General features: G+C 65.0%; 1 protein-coding gene across 5 annotated transcripts; it reads right to left on the bottom strand.

Annotated features, from left to right (window-relative positions):
* Positions 1 to 391: 391 nt before the first annotated feature.
* Positions 392 to 12,200, bottom strand: MKNK2 (MAPK interacting serine/threonine kinase 2). 5 transcript variants are annotated; one of them, XM_034996652.1, is made up of 13 exons: positions 12,065 to 12,200; positions 8,748 to 8,835; positions 8,516 to 8,617; positions 8,334 to 8,431; positions 6,405 to 6,484; positions 6,015 to 6,088; positions 5,625 to 5,729; positions 5,447 to 5,502; positions 5,264 to 5,359; positions 4,688 to 4,882; positions 3,689 to 3,853; positions 2,879 to 2,922; positions 392 to 2,603 (listed from the first exon to the last, which is right to left on the bottom strand). In XM_034996652.1, the coding sequence occupies exons 1-13, from the start codon at positions 12,113 to 12,115 to the stop codon at positions 2,366 to 2,368; spliced, it is 1,392 nt and encodes a 463-aa protein (XP_034852543.1). In that variant the 5' UTR covers positions 12,116 to 12,200; the 3' UTR covers positions 392 to 2,365. The 5 variants fall into 5 exon arrangements, with proteins under 5 accessions (XP_034852543.1, XP_034852546.1, XP_034852544.1 ...); XM_034996653.1 differs by having other exon boundaries at positions 2,408 to 2,603; positions 2,879 to 3,016; XM_034996654.1 differs by having other exon boundaries at positions 2,408 to 2,603; positions 2,879 to 3,013.
* Between the last annotated feature and the right edge of the window lie 9,968 nt (positions 12,201 to 22,168).

Below are 22,168 nucleotides of genomic sequence, written 5' to 3'. Positions count from 1 at the left end.
CAGAGCGAGGATTCAGTGATGGCTGAGGGCCAGCCACATGGGGGAGGTGTGAATTACTAAGTCAGCAGCAGGACCACCAGAAGCTGCTCCCTTCCTCCTCCCTGAGCTTGGATCTGGGGCGCCCCGAGCCTGGCCTTGGCTGTGGGGAGGTGATGGCACAGCGTCCAAGGTCGGGCCAGCCCCGTTGCCCCCCCTTCCCTCTTGGGTTCCGCGGATTTGCCGAGCTGCCCAGCATGTCGTGAGGACGAGCCCACCGGCCAGGAGCCCAGGCCCCCTGAGCAGCAAGCCAAGCCCGCTGCGCCTGTCCACGCTCCGGGCTCACGGCGTCACTGGGGACGAGAAATGGTTTGGGGCCCCTTGTTACAAAACAGAAAACCAGGACCAGGACACACAAGTTTTTATGACTTTTATTAAATCCTTACAAAACAATACAAAATTCCGGCATTGACAGTTGGTGTAAGGAAAATGAGCTGTATCAATTCACCTGGTGTGGTGGAGTTAAAGTGCTTGGGTGTTTTCCCCCCACTTTTAAAAAACTTGAGTTTTTTTTTTTGTCTTTTTTACACATCTTAACATTGAGACGTGGCCATTCCCCTCCCGCAGGGCCGGGTGGCCTGGGAGCCAGGCGCTCATTCACAGTAACGGTTCCGACAGTCTCTCCAGCTCCCACGGCCCACGTGACATGTGGCGGGCAGAGGAAGTGGCTGTCCCACCTTTGGGAAAAAAAAAAAGCTCCTCACAGCTCCGCGTTCCAGAGTAAAACGGCCAAGGCGCCTGTGGCGGGCGGGGGTCCGTTTGTTTCTTTTTTACAAAAAGGCGGAATCCCCAGTTGCAACACGTGGGATCACTGGTGGGCACGAAGTGGGGGCGGGGGCGGCCTCCCCACCCCCCCGGGGTCTTTGGAAAGGCCAGTCCACAGATCCAGGCGGGCGGGGGGACCGGAGGGGGTGTCAGTCCCCACCAGCCACCAGAGACTGCCACAGAAACAGCATCTGGGCCCCCCCACCCGCGAGGCCCCCCAACATTCAAGTATTCAAGAACAGGGAAGGGAAGTCAACTGATGTCTTTAAAAAATTAACAAAACAGGACGAACAACTAGAAACCAGAGGGCTTTCCAGGCCCTGGCCTGCCATGGAGACCTGGCCAGACCCCAGGCCACGCTGCCTAGCCGGTGGCGGGGGGCGGGCCACAGGGACCCTCCCCGGCCAGCAGGAGCGCGTGTGCGTGGAGAAGGGGGGCCTGTATTGCATAGTGTTTCCCACCCGAGGACGAGGAGGGGCGTCGGTCTCCCCAAGCCTGGCAGGCCCCTCGACATGTGACCCCAGCGCCGAGGTGGGCAGAGGCGGGCATGGCGATTCCTGGGTGCCCGGAAGGAGGCCGTGGCAGCGGCGGCCATTTTCCTGAAGGTGGGCAGAGTCGAGACGCTGCCCTTGGGGGGTGGGGGGCTTCAGCAGGACCCCTGGGTGGGCCCTGGCTCTGAGGAGGAAGGGGCTGACGGAGCTTCCACACCAGACCCCAGGGGTGACAAGGGGCGGGACGTGGCCGTGGTCAGACTGAGCCCTGAGAAGGGGCACTCGGGTGCCCGGGGTGGGGGTCTTTGGGACCCCCACGTTGGCTGACGGGCGCCTGTCCAGCCCCTCCCACTTCCTCTGGCACCGCCCTCCTGGGTGGGCAGGGTAGGGGGCAGTGGGTGCACCCTCCCACCCCGGGTCAGCTGCAGCTTAAGGTCAAGGTTTGAGAGAGCCCCGATTGTCAGTCAGAGGGGGGAGTCCAGCTGCCTGCACCCAGGACCCCTCCTGCCGCGAGGGAGACCTGAGAAGCCCCCGCCCCACCCGGCCACCAGGGTGTCTCCCGGGTGAGGGATGAAGGAGCTGCTGTGTCACTGAGGGGAGGTGTGGGGTTGGCCCGTCCCTGAAATACTGTGAGGCTGGGGAGGGGGTGCGTCCCTGTGCCCCCAGCTCTGGAAGACGACAAACGCCTCCTCTCCTGAGTCACATAGGGCGGGGCGGGGCAGGCGGGGGACCTTCACAGTACAGGGCTGGGGAGGCAGGGACCGGGCAAGCCCAGCGACACACGTCCCCCACTCTCCTCCCCAGGCGTCTGCTTTGCTTTTAACACCTTTAAAGGGGAACAAAAATGGGGGTAGGGCAGAAAAAAGGAGAAGAAAACCCAACAGCAAAAACCTCATATAAAAAGAGCCCCCCCCAACTGAGCTTAGCGCCTCGGAGTCCAGCCAGGGGAGGGCAGCCTGCTGGTCACCGGCTGGCAACAGCTTAAAAAAAATCTTTAGATTTGATGGGGGTGGGGGTGGGGGTGGGGGTGGGGGGAGGGGAAGGAGTGACCTATGTACAGAGGGAGCGAGGGGTCACGCGTGGTCTCCCACCAGGACCACGGGGGCCGCAGACAGGCTGGCTCGCTGCCGCCTCTGGGCCAGCTTGCTCTGAGAGGGCGGGGACAGCTGCAGGCAGCGGGAGGTAGCTCGGATGACCACGGGCGGGCCCTGCTCTGCCTCCTCGGCCGCGTCCTCCTCCCGCCGAGCCAGCTGCCGGTTCATGGCGATGGCCTCAGCCGCAAACGACGTGAGCTCTTTGGCACAGCTGTTCCTGGGGAGGGGCAGTCACGGAGAAGGTGCTCGCGGTCTCTTCGGGACCCCCGGGGGCGTGCAGTACCCTGGGGGAGGGGCTGCGGGCCCCCGGACCCCCGCCCCCACCGGGGGCCCAACCCATCACCATCACTGGTACCGGAAAACCCAAGCACTTAGGTGGCTCCCCAGCCCAACAACTTAAGGAAGCTTTCTGGTCTTTTTCAAACACCTAACGTTAACCACCCGCCCCCCCGGGGTCCCTGCGCTGGGCCCCAGCCCCCACGCGGGCCTCACCTCTGCAGGACCATGGGTGTGGGCAGAGTGTTCTCTGGAGCACGCTGTAAAGCGACAGGAGGGCGGGGCTGAGGCGCAGAGCCCCGCTGCCCTCCCAGTGCCCAGATGGCTGTGACCGGGGTTCAAGGGGTGCACCTGCTAGAACGGAGTCAGGCCAGGGGGAGCAGGATGTGGCAGAAGCCCAGCAGTGGTCCATTACACCTGCTCCCCGCCCCCTCCCTTGTCTACTCATGGGTCTCCCGACGTTCCAGAAGGACACAGGTGCCCCTCCACCAGCTCGCCCTGAGATCAGGGCCCGTCTTTGCTCCCTGGGAGGCCCAGTGCCAACTTCTATTTTTGGTTAAGACCCTTGCCCTTGTGGCCTCCTTGCCCTGGGCTGGCAGCCTGGCTTGGGTGACCGCTGGCCAGAGAAATGGCAGGCTCTTCCCAGATGGGTGGGGACAGAGAGCTGGGCTGGGGTTGGCAGGCTCTGCTGGGGGTCTGTGGCCTGCCCAACACCTGGACGACCTTGGCTTGTTGCTCTGCGCAGGCGTGCCAGGCAGAAAGAGGCCCCAGTGCCTCCGGGGCACAAAGCCAAGCAATTCACTGAGCAGCAGAGCCTGCAGTCCCAACCCCTAGCTGGTAGCAGCAGGTGGATTTTCCTGCCATGCCCGTGCCCCCCCCAGACGGCCGAGACTGAGCCCCAGACCCACGCGGCAGCGGGGGAGCTGCTGCTGGCCTTTCCAAGGACTCTCGTACACCCGCTCCAAGTCACCCCAGCCCCTCGGAGGCTGTGTGGAGGCAGGAGGTCCTAGCGGGGCTCACACTCACCCCCTGCACCCAAGGGTGCTGCAGAACTTGGGCGGCGCTCAGCCTCTGCTTGGCGTCGCGGACAAGGAGCTTTGAGATGAGGTCTTTGGCAGCGAAGGAGATGTGGGCCCAATCCTTCTCAGGAAACTCGTACTTGCCCTCCTGGATGCTCTCAAACAGCATGTTCTGCGGGGCAGACGAGGAAGGGGGTGAAAGGTCCGCTGCAGGCGACTGAGTCCCCACACGGACACGTGCCAGCCGGGACCCAGAGTCGGGCACGCCAGCTTAGTCACGAGCTCTGCCAGGGGCCCGGGACCCAACCATGCGGCCTAACCCATGACCTGGACACGCTGCAGCCCCCCTCACCCCCCCCCCGACAGCAGACTGGACGGGGGGCTGCAGCGGGCCCTGAGATCAGCTGGCAGGACGGCGGGGGGTGTGCACTCTGGGGGGCCAAACGCCTGGGAATGACGCAGGCTGCAAGGGAGAGCCGGCCTCAGCCAAGTGCTCAGTGGACTCTGCCTGGGACGGGCTGACGGGCAGCCAGGCTCCCGTGGGGCAGAGGCCACGAGGCTGGAACCCCTGTCTCTCCTCACGGCAGCTCCCTGACTCCCAACGGCTTTCTCTCAGGCCGCAGAGCCAAGAAGCCTGTGTAACCCCAGGAGGGCAGGCCAGCACTATCCTGTGGACATGCGGGGCGGTGGAGACCATGATCAAGGCAGTGGCGGGATGCAGGGGTGGAGCGGATATGGTGGGGTGCAGGGGATGGCTGGGGGTCCCCGCAGGGTGCACGGGGTGCACGGGGCACAGGGGGCGCAGGGAGGTGCACGGGCACAGGGGGTACGGGGTGGGTGGGGGTCCCTGAGGGGTTCGGGGGCACATGGGCACAGGGGTGGTGGGGGTCCCCACGGGGTTCTGGGAGCGCAGGGGGCACGCGGCACAGGGGGCGCACGGCGGTGGGTGGGGTCCCGCGGGGCGCAGGGGGCGCAGGGGGGCGCGGGGGCCGGCGCACACGCGCACCTGGCAGGCCGGGCAGGCCTCGCCACGGTCCCAGCCGCAGTCGCTGCCGCAGTGGCCCACGAAGGGCGGGTAGCCACTGAGCAGGATGTAGAGAATGACGCCCAGGCTCCAGAGGTCGCAGCGCTTGTCGTAGATGCTGGCTTCCTCACTGAAGGCCTCCACCACCTCGGGGGCCATGTACTCCGCCGAGCCGCACTGCGGGCGGGGACGGGCGTCAGGAGCCCGCCGAGGGGGAAGGGCAGCGCCGCCAGGCCGGGACTTCCCGGCGTCACGTGAGGGCCCGAAGGCAGGGTCACCGGGGCCTCTGCGCCCAACGCCCCGCCAGGCCAATCAGAGGCGGGCCAGGGGCCCAGCCCCGCCCCTCCGCCCAATCAACAGGTGGCAGGTGCCCACCCCGCCCAGCCACCCAATCAGCGGCCAGGAGCCGGCCCCGCCCCCCCCGCGGGGCCAATCAGCGGCTGTTGCTAAGCGAAACGCCCCAGCTCCGCGGCGGCGGCACCTCGAGGTTACGCAACCGCAGCCCGGGAGCGCGTCGGGGCGTGCCCGCTGCCCGCGCCCGCTGCCCGCGCGCCTCACCGGGGTGAGCAGCTCCGGAGTGGAGATGGGGGAGCAGTCCCCGTTGAGTTTGATGCCGCTGCCCAGGTCGAAGTCGCAGATCTTGACGGGGGAGACCTGGGAGGGGTGCGAAGAGGCGGTGAGGCGGGGGCCCAGGCCAACCCCGCCCCGGCCGCTCGGAAGGCCGCTCCCGGGCGCCCTCACCTGGTTGGGGTGCTCGCAGAGGATGTTTTCTGGCTTTAGGTCCCTGTGGGCGATGCCTGCGGGGAGAACCAGGGGGGGAGTCACTGGGGGGAGTGCGGGCATTGTCTGGGAGTCCGGGGCAGGTGGAGCGGGCGCAAGGCTGGACACCCCCGGGGGCCACGTGGGCCCCACCACCCACCTTTGTTGTGCAGGAAGTCCAGGGCACTGGCCACGTCCTGCACGACCACGCTGGCCTCCAGCTCGTTAAAGTGCCGCCGCTTGTGGATGTGGCTCAGGATGGAGCCTGGGGCCAGGCCGTGGAGGAGGGAGAACGTGCGCAGGTCACCCGTGTGTCTCCAGGCCACCGCCCAGTAGTACCCACTTCCACCCCACAGGCACGTGCCCACTCTGGCCTCCTTGGGCTCAAAGCCTGGACAGGAAGTTCAGACCCCACAATCCCCCCCCCCCCCCCCCCCGCCCCGGCCCCATGCACAGGAGGGGCAGCTCTGAAAAGTCCCTCCTGGTGGCCTGGCCCACAGCCCATTAACCACTAAGACGCAGCTGGAGGCGTCTCCCAGGCTCCACGTACCGCCCCGCATCTTCTCAAACACCAGGTAGAAGCGATCCTCCTCCTCAAAGAACTCTATCAGCTCTAGAACATTCCTGGGGCATGGGGGGTTGGACAGGCAGGAGAGGAGGGAGGCTTCTGAGGACCCTGTGCACCCACCGCCCAGCCCAGCTGGGGCCCACCCTTTCCGCCCCCACCTGCCCACAGAAGGCTCCATGGGGGCCCCGGCCTGCCTCCACCTGCCTGCTGGGGACTGCGTGCGTGACGCTGGGTGTACCGCAGGAGACCCCGCACAGAGACACACACTGGGTGCTCCCGAAACGCTTGCTGGGGCTGATGAGCTGTTCGGGCCCATTCACCCACAGACAGATGGCTCAGGGCCCAGTTCTGGGGCAAGGTGGGTCACATTACCTGTGGCCCTGGCACTGATATAGCATCTCCACCTCCCGGAAAACCCGACTCCGAATGTGGCCCGGCTGCTTCTCGATGATCTAGATGGGGGTGGGGCAGGAGACGGAGCAGCTGGGTCAGCCAGACCCTCCAAAGCCCAAGGGGCCCCTACCAGAAATTTGCCCTGTGCCATGCTTCAGACCCCATTAGAGCTTAGATCTGAAGTTCTAAGAAGCTGAGCTCTCCTCCTGGGGCCCAGAATTCGCCAGAAGTCAGAACTATGGCGTCAGCACAAGCTTGGGGGGGGGAAGTGCAACATGTCTCCAAAGTGGCACCAGGGGAGAGACAGGCTGGACAAGAAAGCCAGAAAGAGAAAAGAGAGAGCTAGGCCTTCTCCACTCCCGACCCCACAGGCCTCAGGGGCATGTCTGTGGTCTGGGACTCCTACAAAATGCCCCTTCAGGGGTGTCAGGGTCCCTGGGACTGGGCAGCCTCCCCTCCCTGACCAGGAGACTGGCGGCCACTGCGCGGGTTCCCACACCACCCAGGGGGCTGGAGGGGCCTTGGGGTGCCTGGCTGCCAGACACACCGCCCCCGCCTGCCTCAGTGCCAAGTCCCACCTGTCCAGTTTCATGACTGTCCGGGCAGCTGCCTGGGGACCCTCAGCCCATCCAGGTGGGCCTCCTGGGACTCAGCCTCAGGAAGCCAGCTTCTGCCTCCAATCCCCGCAGGCACCCAGGAGTTCTGAGGACTGGAGGGTCCCCCAGCCACCTTCGCTCCCAGAAGTGGGGGCAGAAGGTATGTACTGGCTCTCCGGGCACCCTGGGCGCCCCCACAGCAGACCCCTCTGCAGGTTGGATCTTCAGCCCCTTCTCACTGGGCCGGCGAGGCAGGCTAGTCGCCCCCTGGCCCGGGGTTCCCTGTCCAGTGCATCGGCCTGGAGGGGGACGCGGGGTGTTCCCCCAGCTAGTTCCTGCAGCAGGCAGGCATGACGTCCACTTGCTGCCGGGGCCCAGCCTATGCACTGTGCCACCTGTCTGGGGACAAACACCTGTGCCACAGAGAGGCAGGACAACCAGACTTCCGGGCCTCCTGACACAATGCCAGCAGCCACGCTCTGCTGGAGGAGCTCTGGGCAATCTGGCTAGGACCCCTACTTCATGGAGAAAAATGTGGTCCCTCAGGAGAGGGACGGCTTTACAGGCGGTCACACAACAGTGTGAGGAAGCCAGGCTGCTCAGCAGGGTCCCGAGGAGGAAAGCACCCAGTGCGGAAAATGCTGGAGGCTAAGCATCCACTTCCCTTGCACCATCGCCCCACCCCGCTCACCAGGGAGCACCTGGTCCTCGTTCCTGGGTGGCCAGCCTCCTGGGACACCATCCCACCCAGATGCAGCATCGCCAGGGAGGACTGGAAGATTTCCCAGAACACAGGGTCACACTGCCTGGCCAAGAAACAGGTTTCCCAGACCACTTGGCCATACCGTGGGTCAGGGGCTACACAGGAACACTCAAGAGGTTCTTCCAAGACTGCCCTAATCTCCCCAAATGCCAAGCCTCCTCGGGCCCCAAGTAAAGCGTGACCTTTCCATCCTTGTGACCAACATGGAGAACCACTTTCCACTCCTGAGGAATGGCACGAGGTGAACCAGCAGACAAGAGCCAACTCTGACCAAATTCCCCAGCCGCACTGGTCCTCAGCCACCTGCGTAGGGAGCTGCCCCTTGTGGTCACTTCCTGCCCAGCCTCGGGGGCTCAGACCCGTCTGACCTAGATTCCCAGGGGTGGCCTGAGTCACTGGCCCTGGGGCCATTTTTAGACACTAGTTTTCCCCAGCTGCTGGTCCAGGGGCTCAGATGCCAGCTCCCCTCCTCCCGCCACCCTCAGCCGGTGCCGGATCCCAGGCGCTGCGGGGAGAGGTGAGGAGGGCCGTCCCGGCGCTGGCATTCACCTTGACAGCGTACTCCTGGTTGGTGATGAGGTTGACACAGGTCTGCACGCGGGCATGGGCACCCTCCCCGAGCACGTCCTCCTGGAGCTGGTAGACGTCTATGGAGCAGGGGGGGCGGATGAGAGCTGCCCAGGCCAGCCCCCGTCTCCCTCCCTCCCCCGCCCCTGCTGGTGCCCACTCACCCTCAAACCTGCCCGAGAAGCTATCGGTGGCCCGGCACCGTTTCTTCTTCTTGCCCCTCTTCTTGGCGTCCGGGATGTCGATGGGCTGGCTCGTGGGCATATCTGTACTGGGAGACCCGGAGGTGAGGCCGACCCTGCCCAGCAGGCAGCCGGCCCCTGCGGCTCCCCGGCCACGGCCCTCACCCACCCTCACCCACAGCCAGGGAAGTGCCCCTCCCGCTCAGGCCCTCACCAGGGCGGGCGGGGCGCTCCAGGCTGAAGTCAGTCTCCCCGTGATGGGTCTGGTCTAAGGAGAAGGCCAGCTCGAAAGGATTCTGCCCCTGTAGGAAAAGGAGAGGAGAGCGCTCTCAGGCCCCGCCCAGAGAGTGACCCAGCCCCCCGTGTCCACAAGTCAAGGGGAACAAAGCCTGGCTTTGCCTGACTGTGAGGAAATGGACCTTCCCCCCCCCCCCAAGCCCAGGGCCCTTGGGGCGTCCAGGAAGGGGATGCAGTGCGGGGAGGGGCCGTGAGCAGGCAGAGGGCCCGGCATGAGTCACCGTGGTGCCAGGCCATGCCTCACACCTTGGTTGCTCACCCTGCAGAATGGGGACAACCTCCATAGCCCACCTGGACCTCTGGGCTGCCCGGGATCAAAGGCAGCAGGGCGGTCGGTGTGAGGGGATGAGTCACGGGCCTCCAGGCGGGGTTCCCAGCAGGGGCGGCCCTGCCTGCTTTCCCACGGCCTCCTGCGCAAGGCCCTTGCCATTCTGGCCTCAGTTTCCCCTCTGTCAAATGGGGAGCCACTGCCCTCCTGCCCACATACTGCTCCCTGTGTGGCCGCACTGTTACCGGACTGTGTCACTCCCCCAGACTCTGGAGGCTCATGAGATGGGCCTGCAAGGCCCCCGGCGGGAAAGCGGAAACACCGGGCCGCCCTCCGCCTGGCCCTGCCCAGTCCCGTTTCACCCCCAGGACACAGCCCCTTCCAGGCCCCCGCGCCCAGCTAAGAAAGCAGCCCTGGGACAGAGGGGCCCGCTGGAGGCAGCCCGCCAGCCCCCACGACTGGGGAAAGGGCGCCAGACCCTGACTAGGGAAGGAAGGCGGCTGGGGGTTGGAGAAACCATTTCGTATGCCCCACAGGATTGCTGGAAGAACTTTCTGCAGAGCAGATGGTCCAGGGTGAGGACTGATGGCCCCCAGCATGAGGTGTGAGGCCTTTGAGGCTGGGGCCCAGCCAGGTTCCCTCAGGAGTAAGCTCTAATTTCGCTCCCTGAACTCTAGTAGACTAGGTGGCCAGGGCCTCGCTGGGTGTGGGCGGCCTGTGTGCACAGGGGTGCTGCTGATGCTGGGTGACCCGGGCCCAGTCACTGCCCCTCCCTGGGCCTCAGGACAACTGGGGCTAGGCTCTGGCTGGAGGGTCATCCAGAGAAGGAAGTCCAGGAAAGCCCTAGAGAGACCCCGAGGGGCCCGCTGCCGAAGGAGCTGGGCCAGATTCCTACAGACAGGGGGCCCGGAAGCCAGGCCGGCAGCAGAGGGGAGGCAGGCAGAGGTCAGAGGGAGCGGCTGAAAACACACACAGGCCCTCCCCGCCTCCTCACCCACCCTGCAGATAGTTGCTAGGAGGCCCAGGCCAGGCAGGGCAGCGGGGAGAAGGGAGTACTCCAGCCCGCCTGCTCAGGGCTCACCCTCCAGCCCCTGGCCCTGCCTGCTGAGGGGTCCGGCCCCCGGGGGAGTCAGGCACACAGCCGTCTGATAAGACTCCTCCAGAGGCGCCAGGTTACTGCTTCCACCTGGGAGGAGGGCTCCAGGGTAACCACATAAAGGGCTGATGACGAGGGAGGATAGACAAGAGGCTCACAGTCAGCAGCCAGCGATGTCACCTCCCAGCTACCTCACCTTGGTCTGGTGACCTCAGCCCCAGGCCTGACGGACACCTCTGGGTGACATGGGAGGAAGCTGCCCACGGCTCGTCCGACGGAGGAAGGGCGCGAGGACCCCAGGGGGCCTGCTGGGTCCCCTCACCACCCCACACGCCTGTCCCGGCCTCCAACTCGGAGGCAGAAAGGGTGGCCAAGCCACCCCCAGGGGAGAGCCAGCTCCCGTGTCCTCGCACCACGTGCAGGGGAGAACAGGGCAAGCCCCTGCACTGGCTGCGCCTCCAATTTCCTCACTTACAAAGGGGAAAGTGTGTTGGGAGATGCCTGGCAGAAGCCTGTCCCCGCTGTGCGGCTGCTGGACGGTGGGGGGAGGGAGCTGGCCCCGGCCCAAGGGAGCAACCCCAGTGTGGTGCGAGTGAAGTCCCAGAGTGGCCCGGAGGGCCGTCTCAGAGGCGAGGCTCCCCGTCCAGTGTTCTTCCCACCCGCTCAGCACTCCCAGAGTCCCACCTGGGCGCAGCCTCTGGTCCCAAGCAATGTGGGCGGGCTGGGCCTGGGGCTGGCCTCAGGCCTCCAGTCAGCAGGCCTTGGCAGGAGGCAGCTGGAACCATCCAGAAAGTTCGAGTTTGCTTTGGCCGCTGTGCTGGCCCCTCACATTGACCCTGTCTCAGCTCCTGCCCGGCCCCAGGAGGGGACAGACCGCTGCCAGTGACGTCTCAGGTCCACCCCCCTTTAGCCCAGCCCCGGACACATGGACGTGCCAAGGGTGTCGCTGCCCTGGGGGTGGGGGGGAAGCGCGGATGACAGGCATGTGGGCAGGGGTGGGGCACGCTGGCCCGAGATGCTGGCTGGACAGGCCTGGGAATTCTAACCCAAACAGTCTCAGCTTGCTCCTCCCACCCTGGTGCGCAGCGTGTCTGTGTATACACACACACACACACACACGCACACACGCACGCACACTCAAGTCCTGCCTTCCCTACAGGGCAACAGGTCCCTACCCAAGGAGGCCCAGGGAAGCCATTACATAACGCGGCTGGCGGGGTGGGGCGGCCGTTGACATCACTGCGTCCCCTGAGCCAGCCCTGTGGGGCCCCAGCCCAGCACCTGCCCGCCGCCCCCCCCAGACGCGCTCATCTGAGACCAGGACTCGGCTGCAGCCATGGGGCCACCGCAGAAACTTCCCGCTCCCACAGGAAATAGCACTTGGGCCTGGAGTGTCTGGGAGGTGCAGGGCTGGGGGGCATCCAATCCACTCCCCCGTTCAGTAGACCACGTAGGAAGGCTTTGGGGCCCTGCAGCCCTACCTCGGATCCCTGGAGGAAAGACCCCACAGACTCACAGGCCCAGGGCGCTGAGGACTGGACTGCGGCCTGCTGAGCTCCCTGGCAGTGCACACCCAGCTGGGGTTTGCAGGGGACACACTGCCAGGTGCCCCCACAGGCTGCGGGCCCCAGGCCCCACTTGGGGTTCTTGGAGGAAAGACCCCAACAGTCCCCAAGGCGCTGGGGCCTGGACTGTGGCCCACTGACCTCCCCCCCCACTCAGCGCACACCCGGTTGGGGCAGCCCCAGACCCGGGGGGGGGGGCAGGCACGAGCCCCGGAGGGGGGGAATCCTGGGGGTGGGCTACGCGCCCCCCATCGGCCACTCGAGTGGTCCAGCCCCAGGCGACCCCAAACCCACCCGGCCCTCACCTTGAACGAACGGTGGAAGCCCTGAAGTTCGGCTGTTTTCTTCTGCACCATCTTCTGTCCGGGCCCCGCCAGCGGGGGAGGGGACGGCGGGCCCGGGGGGACGGCCCGTGGGCGGGGGGCGGCCGGGGAAGGGACCCTGCAGGCGGGAGCAGACAAAGGAGAGCGTGAGTGGCTGCGGCCAGCGCGCCGGGAGCCCGGGCCGGCGAGGCTCCGCGGGGCCCGATCCCCGAGACCGGGTCGGGGCCGGGCCAGGGTCGCCGGGCCGCACTCACCGGGGTCGGGCTCGGGCCGGGGCCGCAGTGCTGCCGCCGCCGCCGCCGCCCGAGACACGCAGCCCGGACCCCGCTGCGCGGACCGCGCGGGGAACAGCGCCGCCGCCGCCGCCACCACCGCGGACTCCTCTGCCTGGGCCGCCGCCACCGCCGCCGAGAGGAGCCGGGCGCGCCGCCCCGCCGCCGCCTTTATAGGCCAGGCTTCGCCCCGCCCCGTACGCCTGCCCCGCCCCGCCTGCCCCGCCCACACGCGCACAGCGGGAGCGAGGCTGGAGGGCCCTCCGGGCCAAGTGCGGCTGCGCACTCGGGCCGTGAGGGGTGTCCACGCGCCTGCGCGGTGAGGTGCGCGGGGCTCCAGGAGAAGGACCTGGGGGGGTTGCTGACGGTTGCTGGAGGGGTGCGGGTGCTGGAGGGGCTGCCTGAGGCTCTGGGAGACCCGCGGGTCCCTGGAACCGAGCTGGAGCCGGACCCTGCGGTCTGGCAGTCCCCCCAGGATGCCGGCCAGGGCCTGGAATACACTGACTCCTTTGGACGACTTCCCTTCCCTAGAACATACATGGCTTCCTCTTGGCAGCGCCCCAATCCCAGAACTTGCTGTGGCTCTGTCTTGATTGATCCTACAACCTGCCAAGGCCCCTGGTGCACCTCCCAGATCCTGGCTCCGGCTGTCCTGCTGGTGTACCCCAACAGGCTTTGAGACCCAGCTGCCTCCTCCAGGGAGTTCCCCAAGAGTTTGCCCTGTAGTTGTCCGAGCAAGGGGACCACTGTATGGGATGGGGACTGAAATCTATGAAGGACCTTCCCTCAGTCCTGCAAAGGAATGTTTCAAGGAGAGCAGGGACCCGGGACCAAGAAAGAGCCCAAAGGGTGGGGGCAGCCAGGACAAGGGGGAAAATACCATCCCGTTTTTGTTGCCCGCCCCACCCCCGCCCTGACCCAGGTTTGGGTAGAATCGGCCCTTCCTGAGCTGGACCAGCTCCCTGTCCCCAAAGCACTGTGGTGCAGAGTCCTGACTCCGTACCCTGGGCACATGGAAGTACAGGTCTGTGGGGTGGACCGACCTCCCTCTCCTCCAGGCCTCAGCTTGTCCTACTAGAGACTTCCTGCCACCCCAACCTAGTTGTCCCCCAACCAGGCCCCGCTGACCTGAAGCTGAATTGTCCCCTTCTAGTGGGGCAGCCTGTATGTGCTGCCTGCCAAGGCCACACCTGACTTCAGGCGGCACTCCCCACATCCTCCTCCATCCCCTGCGTGTGTGTGTGTGTGTGTGTGTGTGTAGACATACACGTTGGCTCCAGGTGCCTGGGGTGGGGCTGTTAGACCTGCCTGCCCAGGAGAAGTCTCCTCATCCTCCCTCCCTCCTCTCCCGGCTGTCCCCGCCCACCTCTGCCTCCAGGCCAGGGCCCTCCCTGTCACCTGCCGGGCTCGGGTGGGTACAGATGGGTCACTGCCCCTCCTCGGAAGCTCAGCTCCACGACAGCACAGATCTGTCCACTGCCCGCCCAGAGCCCACCCAGCACAGGGCCTGGCACGCAGGACGTGCCCCCTGAATACTGCTGAGAAGAATGGATGTGTTTGAGCGTGTGTGCACACGTGTGTGCAAGGGGGTGTGGGTGCCTACAGGGGTTGTGTACGTGTGTTAGCTTCTCGCACACCGGGAGGCTTCAAACAACAGAAATTTATGCTCTCAGATTCCGGAGACCCGGAGTCTGGGATCAAGGTCTAGGCAGGCCACACCCTCTCTGAAGGCTCCTGCGGAGGATCCCTCCGCTTCTCCCCGCTTCGGAGCTGGCTGGCAGTCCTGGAGTCCCTAGGCCCGCAGACGCCTCCCCCGGCCCCGCCCCCGCCTTCAGGTGGCTGGCTGCTCTGCGTCTCTGGCATCGCCCCTCCCCTACAACCTCATCTTAATGAATTCCACCTAACGAGGCCCTGTTTCCAGATGCCACATTCACGGGTTCCAAGGGAACGCAATTCAACCCACAGCAGCAAAGCAGGTCTACACCCCAGGGTGGGTGTTTAGCCGTGTTCACTCTCGTGTGTGGACCTGTGGGGGCTGACATTCACACTGACCTCAGGGAACAGAATGAAGGCCACCCCCGGGGCCATCTCCCCAAGTGCAGCCAAGCTCAGGTCCCGGGGGCTGATCCTGGAGCCCGGCCGGTGGGGGGCGGGGGGACGGATTTGTTCCCAGGTCTGGGCACGGGTCAGACAGCCGCCTCACCTTCACACAGCCCCAACAGCTGGTTCCTCTTTGGGCACCGTGTCGTAGGTGGGAAAACAGGGAGGCAGCCCCCCCTCGGCACTAGTGACACGGGCAGGTCGCTCTCTGTGGGGGTCGCCCTGGGCACCGCGGGGCACTGAGCAGCATCCAGGGCCCCCACCTACTCGATGCAGTAGCACCCCCAGTCATGACAACCTCACCCAGTGTTCCCGGGGTGGGAGGCAGGCTCCCCCCAGGATGACACCCACTGCTTCTGCCCACCCAGTGAGCCAAGTCCTGTAATCCCCTGCCCTGTGTGTGAGAAGGTGGGGACCATGGGGGAGCTCAGCCTTCTATAAGAGCGGGGGGGGGGGGCATGGTGCGCACAGGGTCCTTCCCCACAGGTGGGGGCCGCGTGTGAGTGCACACAGGGACGGGCTTCTGTGCACAGCCCGAGGAGCTTGCGCGCGTGTGTGTCCGTGGCTACATAGAGGGGTGCTCACTTCGTCCACACACATCCCCTGAGTACGTCAGGTCAGAGACGCCCCCAGAGGTGCCTGAGCCCCCAGGTCTGAGCCCTGGGGCTGACCCCAGGATGGGTGCCTGAGTTATGATGGCCCGGGGGAGACAACCAGGCCCACCCCAGTGTGGCCTGCACTGGGGGCGATGGGGGCTGCCAATGGGAATGCGCAAGTGGAGGGACCTCTGTGCCCAGCCTGCAGGCTCGCAGGCCTGAGCCCCAGCTGCAGACCCAGACAGCCAGTCTTCTTCCTCCAGGAAGGCCCTGTTTATAGGCCAAGCTCCCAGAGGTGCTGGGTGCCCAGGGAGGGAGAGGGGACTGAGAGGCATCTGCCAGCCACCCTGCCCACCTGTCCATGGACCCCCAGGGGTCTCACCTGCCTCTGACCTGCCCTGGGGCTTGGAAGGTAGTCTGCCAGCCAGGTGAGGCAGGAAGACTAGGGCCTGGCCCCTTCTCCTCACGCCTGCCCAGCTCCTGGTGACCGTCACTGGTGGGCAGGGCGGGTGGGGGGAATGTGCAGTTCCAGCCGAGGCAAAGGACAGAGAGAGCTGGTCGGCAGGACAGGTAGGGCCCAGGACTCCCCAGAACCCCAGAGGAGACATGAGGCAGGTCCTGACTTCCCCCTTAGGGCCCCTGCTTCCCCCTGCCTCCTCTGAGCCAGGAGACAAGCTGGCTGTCATGGGTGGTGCCCCCTCTGACCACCCCCTCCTTGGCTTGGCTAAGTGGCCAGAGCCCTGGGATCTGGGGGGCTTGGGTGTGCAGCGTTCCCCTCCTGGACAGTGTTTGGGGGAACCCAGGAAGCTCAGGGTCTGCCTCCACAACCCAGCAGATACTCCCAGATTTAGCCAATAAAATACAGAACACCAAATTACATTTGAATCTCAGGTAAACAAGGAATACCTTTCAGTGAATGCATAAGTACATCCCAAACAGTTACTCATTGTTTATCTGAAATTCAAATGTAACTGGGTGTCCTGTATTTTACCTGACAACCTTAGCAGGGGGTGATGGTAAAGACCTTTCTCCCCCAACATTTAAAACAAGGCACTGAGGGGCGCCTGGGTGGCTCAGTTCAGTTAAGCGTCTGCCTTCAGCTCGGGTCATGATCCCGGGGTCCTGGGATCGAGCCCCGCATCGGGCTCCCTGCTTGGGCGGGAAGCCTGCTTCTCCCTCTCCCACTCCCCCTGCTTGTGTTCCCTCTCTCGCTGTGTCTGTCTCTGTCAGATAAATAAATAAATAAATAATCTTTAAAACAAAAACAAGGCACCTGTTTGGCGTGTGTGCGAGTGTGAGCAGATCTGGGTGTGCACGTGTGTCTGTGCACGTTTAGAGAAGCACTGAGCTCGGTCTGTGCGGGGCAGAGCCTGTGTACGCGTGGGAGCGGAGTGGAGGTGTGTGCACACTGGGAGAGAGCAGTGGGGGCCCCGTGCGTGGGGCTGGGGGCCATATGGACGGTGCAGGGATGTCTGCAGTGCCTTTGGGGAAAGGGCTGGGCCTCTCCCTCTTTTGCCCGAAGCCAGGCCCCTGACTCAGAGGGGGGCACAGGGCTGCCTTAAAGCCCCGAGCTGGTGTGGGAGGACCGGGTCCCAGTGCCGCTTCTGAGCAGGGTCGGGCTTTTGGGATCAGGATTGGCACTTGGAGCGAGGTGGCTGGGGGTACGGAGCACAAGTGGGGCTGGGGGTCCCAGGCTGGCGCCCCACCAGGCCTGTACCCTCCCCGCATGTTCCCACACGTCTGGCCCTCCATGGACAGGAACCCCAAGCCCCAGGAGCTCCCCAGAGAAGTGAGGGTCATGAGGGTCCACACGGCAGGAACATCTGATGCAAGTGGCTGTAAGTGTCCCTTCCTGCTGACTGACTCACAGCCCGCTCCATTCCGGTGGCTCAGCAGTCCTGGGGTTGGAGCCAGGGCCACTGTCCTCCGTGCGGGTGGGGGGAGGGCAGGGAGAAGAGAAAGCCGGGGTGGGTGTGGCCAGGAGCTCGGGGCTGCCCCGCCTGCTTGGCTGTGGGTGCCTCAGCAGCCGTGGGGCCCCGCGCATGTCCTATCTCCCAGGGATCGGTCACTGCGAGTCCCAAAGGAGGGGGCGGGGTGGGGCTGGGGGCTGGCAGGGTGGGCCCAGCAGATGGTCAAGGGCCACCACTCTGCCAGTGACCGAGGATGGGGCCCTTGGCCTATCGTCTTGTCTCCTCTCTGCCCAGTCGTCCAAGGCGGTGGACACGTAGGCGGCTCTTGGGAAAGCCAGATCTCCCACTCCCAGCTGACCTGTCCAACAATAACCTGGAGCATCATGTACACGAGCCCCCAGTTTTGAGGAGGGGTGGCGGCTTTCAGGCATGTGTGCAGGTCCTGGGAGGGGCACAAAGAGGACAGGTGATGGGGTAGGGAGAGAAAAGGAGGCAGATGTAGGGGGAAACCCCATGCCCCGCCAGGCCACACCACTCAGGTCACCTGCCCCAAACCCTCTTGCGGCCCAGGGCCTCGCCCAGAGAGGGCTCCACGCTGCAGAAAGCTCAGTCAGGCTCTGGGGTAGGCAGATATCCTGTCCTCATGCTTGGGGCCTGTGGTTATGAAATCTAGTGGCAGAAGGGACTTTGCAAATGAGATTAAGGACCCTGAGGTGGGGATTCCCTGGCCGGACGTCCTCACGAGGGGGAGGCAGAGGGTGGGAGCCCCAGAGACGGGCAGACCCCGCGCTGCTGGCGGTGAGGATGGAGGGGGGGCGCGGGCCAGGAAAAGGCCGGAGCCCCGGGGGGACCAGCCCTGCCCACGCCGGGGCTACGGGGTTTAGCCCGCGAGTCCTGTGTGGGATTCCCGACCTCCAGAAGTGTCGTAGAATATATTTCTGTCATTTTAAGGCCCTAAACCGGGTAATTCTTACAGCGGCCTTAGGAGGCTCACACAGGCACTGACGCCTCGAGGTGCCATTTTGCAGATGAGCAAAGTGAGGCAGGTCCAGCCAGGCCCGGGGGAGGCAAACCTGGCTGCTGGGAGGCCGGGAGCGTGCGGCCGGAAGCGGCGGCTGCCGGGCCCGGCTCCGGCCTCCAGGAATACCCTCCCCCAGGGCTGGATTTGCTAATGCTGCTAAAAGCTCCAGCGGATCTGCCGCGGGGCCCGGGACCCCGCGCCTCCGAACCCTCCCCGCCCTCGGCGGCCGCACGCCCGCGGCGCCCAGCCCGTTCCCACGCCGAGACCCCCGCCGCGCAGGCCCTCCCCGGGGCCCCTCCTCCTCGTCCGCACGGCGGGGTCTCGCCCTGGGGTGCGGGCGCCCAGGGCGCCGGCGGGGTGCAGGGTGGACTGCGGGGTCCCGGCCTCGCGCCCTGGGGACTCGCGCCGCCGCGCCTGCGCCCTGGCTTCTGCGCTGGGCCCCTCTGCCCCGAGGCGGGAGCGGTTGCCGGGCAACGCGTTTGCGTCACCGAACCTGGCTGACACCCAGGCTCCCAGGTTGTGGAAGATGAGGCCCTGGAGCGGGGCCAATAGGATTCCAGGGACTGAGCGGGAGGGGCGTGGCCGAGGTCCTCACTCCAGCCAATGGAATTGTTCTCCTCAGGGCCACGCCAGGGGGGCCGCGCCCCTTTTAAACGGACCGCGCACGTCTCCCCGCGCCCGAGGTCAGGACCCAAGGCGCGGCCCGGAAGTGGGGGTGGTGCGCGGGCCGGGACCCCGGGTCTTTCCTGAGCCTGTTTCCTCAGGTGCGCATATCAGGGGCACGGGAGTGGCGCATCCACAGCCCGCTGCTTCCCGGAAGGGGACCCCTGCATTTATGCGGCGCCACGGTGCGCACCTAGACGTCAGGCCGCGCCCTCAAAAGGCCACACCGCAGGTGGCGGAAGAACGTGGCCCCGGACTTGGGCCCCTGCGCCCGGCCCTCTAACCCCGGGGCTAGGAGACAGCCTTTACCAGGACCCCTTCCCCACCTGCAGGGCCAGGGAGGTCGGTCCCCTGGGCCTCAGGTCTCAATGCTCAGGCGGTCTCCCCGCCGGCTCTCGGTCCGACAGCGGAAAGCAGAGGGCTGGTGGTGAAGATCTGGTCCCTGTGGGCTCCGAGGGCCAGTGTCCACGGCCACAGTGTCCCTCCGCCCTGGACTGTCCCTCCTACCCTCAACGGGTCCAGGCCGATGAAAACACAAATCAGGGGCAAAGAGTGACATTGGCTGACCCCGGGTGCAGAACGCCGCAGAAGTGATGCCCCAGACCACTCACTGCCTCCTGTGTTCTGAACCTGGAGCGCCCCTGAGGTGGCCCGCAGGGACTGGACATATCTGAGGCCAGCGCCCCTGCCGAGGCTGCCCCCAAAGAACAGGACTGGCATCTGGAAGGGTGGCAGGACCCAGAGATTTGGGGAGGAGGGGGACGATTACCGGGGCAGGGTCCCCGGACCAGGTCAGGCTTTGGGATGTGGACCCAGCTTCCCCTGGTGGCCTTCCTTCCTGTCCCTCCATCACCCCCCTCCCCAGTCTCCTTGGACACCACTCCCTGGGGTGTCCTGCTGTGATCCTTGTTCCCTGGCTTGTAAGATGCTAGCTTTAGGGGAAACCGGGTGGGGGCATCTGGAAACTCTCAGTTCCAGTTCTGCAACTTTTCTCTAGTCCACAACTAGTTCAAAATGAAGTAAGATGAAAAAAAGCACACCAGGGCACCTGGGTGGCTCAGTTGGTTGAGCGTCTGCCTTCGGCTAAGGCTGTGATCCTGGGGTCCTGGGATGGAGCCCTGCATCGGGCTCCCTGCTGATCAGAGTCTGCTTCTCCCTCTCCCTCTGCTGCTCCCCCTGCTTGTGCTCTCTTGCGAGTGTGCTCTGTGTGTGTGTGTGTGTGTGTGTGAAATAAATACATAAAATCTTGTAAAGCACACCACTATTAAGTAATTTCTTTTTAAAATATATATATACGCATTTCTTAAAGCCCTATTTATTAGAGAGAGAGTGCAGGGGGAGAGGCAACGGCAGAGGAAGAGAGAGAATCTCAAGCACACTCCACACTGAGCGGGGTACCAAATGTGGGGCTCGATTCACGACTCCTGAAATCACAACCTGAGCCCAAACCAGGAGTCAGCTGCCCATCCAACTGCGCCACCCAGGCACCCCAATTGTTAAGAATTTCTAAACATTGTTGTCCATCCCCCTTGCCGACCCACAAAAGATGACCTGCAGGGGCAGCGTGACCCTCCAAGGCATGCAGCTGGACGTGTATCTGAGGTGCTCTCTACCTGTTCTAGAAGCCTTCCCTGCTTCTGGGCTGGCTGTGGCCGGAGAGGGGGGAGTTGGGCACCTGGCCCATCGAGGCCCTCCCCCTCCGCTGTCCATGATCTCCACACTCCCCAAGGGTCCCCAGCCAGCAGGAAGCTCGCCCACATGCCCCGGACTCTCCAGGGTTGGCTGAGGTCCCGCTGGGGTGGGCTCTGTCCCCTGGGGCTGGCCTGCGGTCTAATGGTGGTGACAGTGGAGGCAGGGGCCAGGCGCCTCTGGAAGCTGGAAAAGCCCAGAAACAATCCTTCCCTGGAGTGTCTGGAAGGAAGCAGCCCTGCCCACACCTGGAGACCCGAGTTGGACTTCTAAGCCCAGGATGTGTGTGGTTCTAAGCCACGAAGTTTGGGTGGTTTGTTATAGCAGACCCAGCCAACCACGATGCCCTGAGCCAGGCTGACCCTGAGGGATGAGCTGCCCCGGCCTTCTGCGGCCGCTCAGACACACCAGCATGACTCCCTGGCGGCCTGTGGGGAGCAGACGGACAGACAGACAGAGCGTGGGGTGGAGTCCGCCTGCTCTGGGCCTTTCCTCCAGGACCCACCACAATGCCCGTTTTTTTTTTTTTAAGATTTTATTTATTTATTTGACAGAGATACAGCGAGAGAGGGAACACAAGCAGGGGGAGTGGGAGAGGGAGAAGCAGGCTTCCCGCCGAGCAGGGAGCCCGATGCGGGGCTCGATCCCAGGACCCCGGGATCATGACCTAAGCCGAAGGCAGACGCTCAATGACTGAGCCACCCAGGTGCCCCCACAATGCCCGTTCTTGCCCTGGCCTGGCTGCTGGCTGGAACTCGTGGCTGATCCCAGAGCGGAGTCGGAGAACAGGCAGGAAGATTTGCTCACATGAGGTGAGGAAAAGGGCGGGATGGCGGGGAAAGGGCCAACAGATGTGGGGTGGGTACGGGGACCCTGGGCTTGGGGCCACTTCCTGTGCCACGATGGACCAGGGACTTGCTGTAGCCCCCAGCCATCCTTGTGCCCGTCCCTCCTGGAGGCCAGGTTTAGGGCCCAGGGCCTGGTGAGAGGGAAAACCAGCACCGCCGTAAGCCAGCGCTGGGGTCCCCCTGGGGGGCAAGCAGGGTGACCACCTGACTCCATCTCCATGTCCCTGCAAAGTGCTGGAACGTGCCAAGTGTCACCAGTGTGAGATTCAGGTCAACCCGGTGTCTCCTGGGAGCTCGGACAGACCTGGGGCTGGGCAGCAGAATTGGGGGGCCAGCCTCCCCCTGGGTCTGCTCAGGACAGACAGGGCTGTTGCCCCGGGGGGCCTTCCTGGGAGCAGATTTCCCATCCAGGGACGAGAGGCCCACAGCAGGGAGGGCGAAGCGGAGCAGCTGGTTTTGTTTTTCGTCCGCTGTCTTCGGTTTGGAAAGGAGGGCAGATGGCTCCAGAAATGTCCAGGAACGCCCCCCCCCCCCGCCCCGCGTGGTGACCCACAGTAGCACCGAGGTCAGAAGCCTGGGGTAAACGATAGCTTCAAAACAGCAGACCCGCCCACAACGCCGCCTGTGGCCCGGGACAGCAAAGGTGGCAGCAGCCCAAAGCTGACAAGTGCACACAACGCGTCCCCGCCCACGTGGGGGCGTCCCTCGGCCGCGACCAGGAGCGAGGCGCCCGCACGCGCGGCCCCGGGGACGGACCCCAGGCCCACGACGCTCAGGGAGGGACCCGGACACGGAAGGCCACGCAGGGTGTGCGTCCACGGGGGTGACACGTCCAGAGCAGGCTCATCCGTGGACGGGAAGGGGGCTCGGGGGGCAGGGGGCGGGGGAGAAGGTGGGGAGTGACCATTGATGGGGGCGGGGACACTCAGGGAGGGAACCAGACACGGAAGGCCACGCGGGGTGTGAGTCCACGTGGGTGACACGTAC

Source organism: Mirounga leonina, unplaced genomic scaffold (genome assembly GCF_011800145.1).
Source record: "Mirounga leonina isolate KUSES-001 unplaced genomic scaffold, KU_Mleo_1.0 Mir_94, whole genome shotgun sequence".
In the NCBI taxonomy this organism is placed as follows: Eukaryota; Metazoa; Chordata; class Mammalia; order Carnivora; family Phocidae; genus Mirounga; species Mirounga leonina.
The sequence above is the reverse complement of the archived record's forward strand: the minus strand, read 5'-3'. Positions and strand labels throughout refer to the sequence as shown.

What these genes read in the sequence shown, in the direction of transcription:
- MKNK2 (XM_034996652.1), bottom strand. Translation starts at nt 12,115, where the DNA reads ATGGTGCAGAAGAAAACAGCCGAACTTCAGGGCTTCCACCGTTCGTTC. An exon ending in CTTCTCGGGCAGGTTTGAGG is followed by an intron (nt 8,432 to 8,515) that starts GTGAGTGGGCAC and finishes CCTGCTCCATAG; the next exon opens with ACGTCTACCAGCTCCAGGAG. An exon ending in TCTGCGAGCACCCCAACCAG is followed by an intron (nt 5,360 to 5,446) that starts GTGAGGGCGCCC and finishes CACCCCTCCCAG; the next exon opens with GTCTCCCCCGTCAAGATCTG.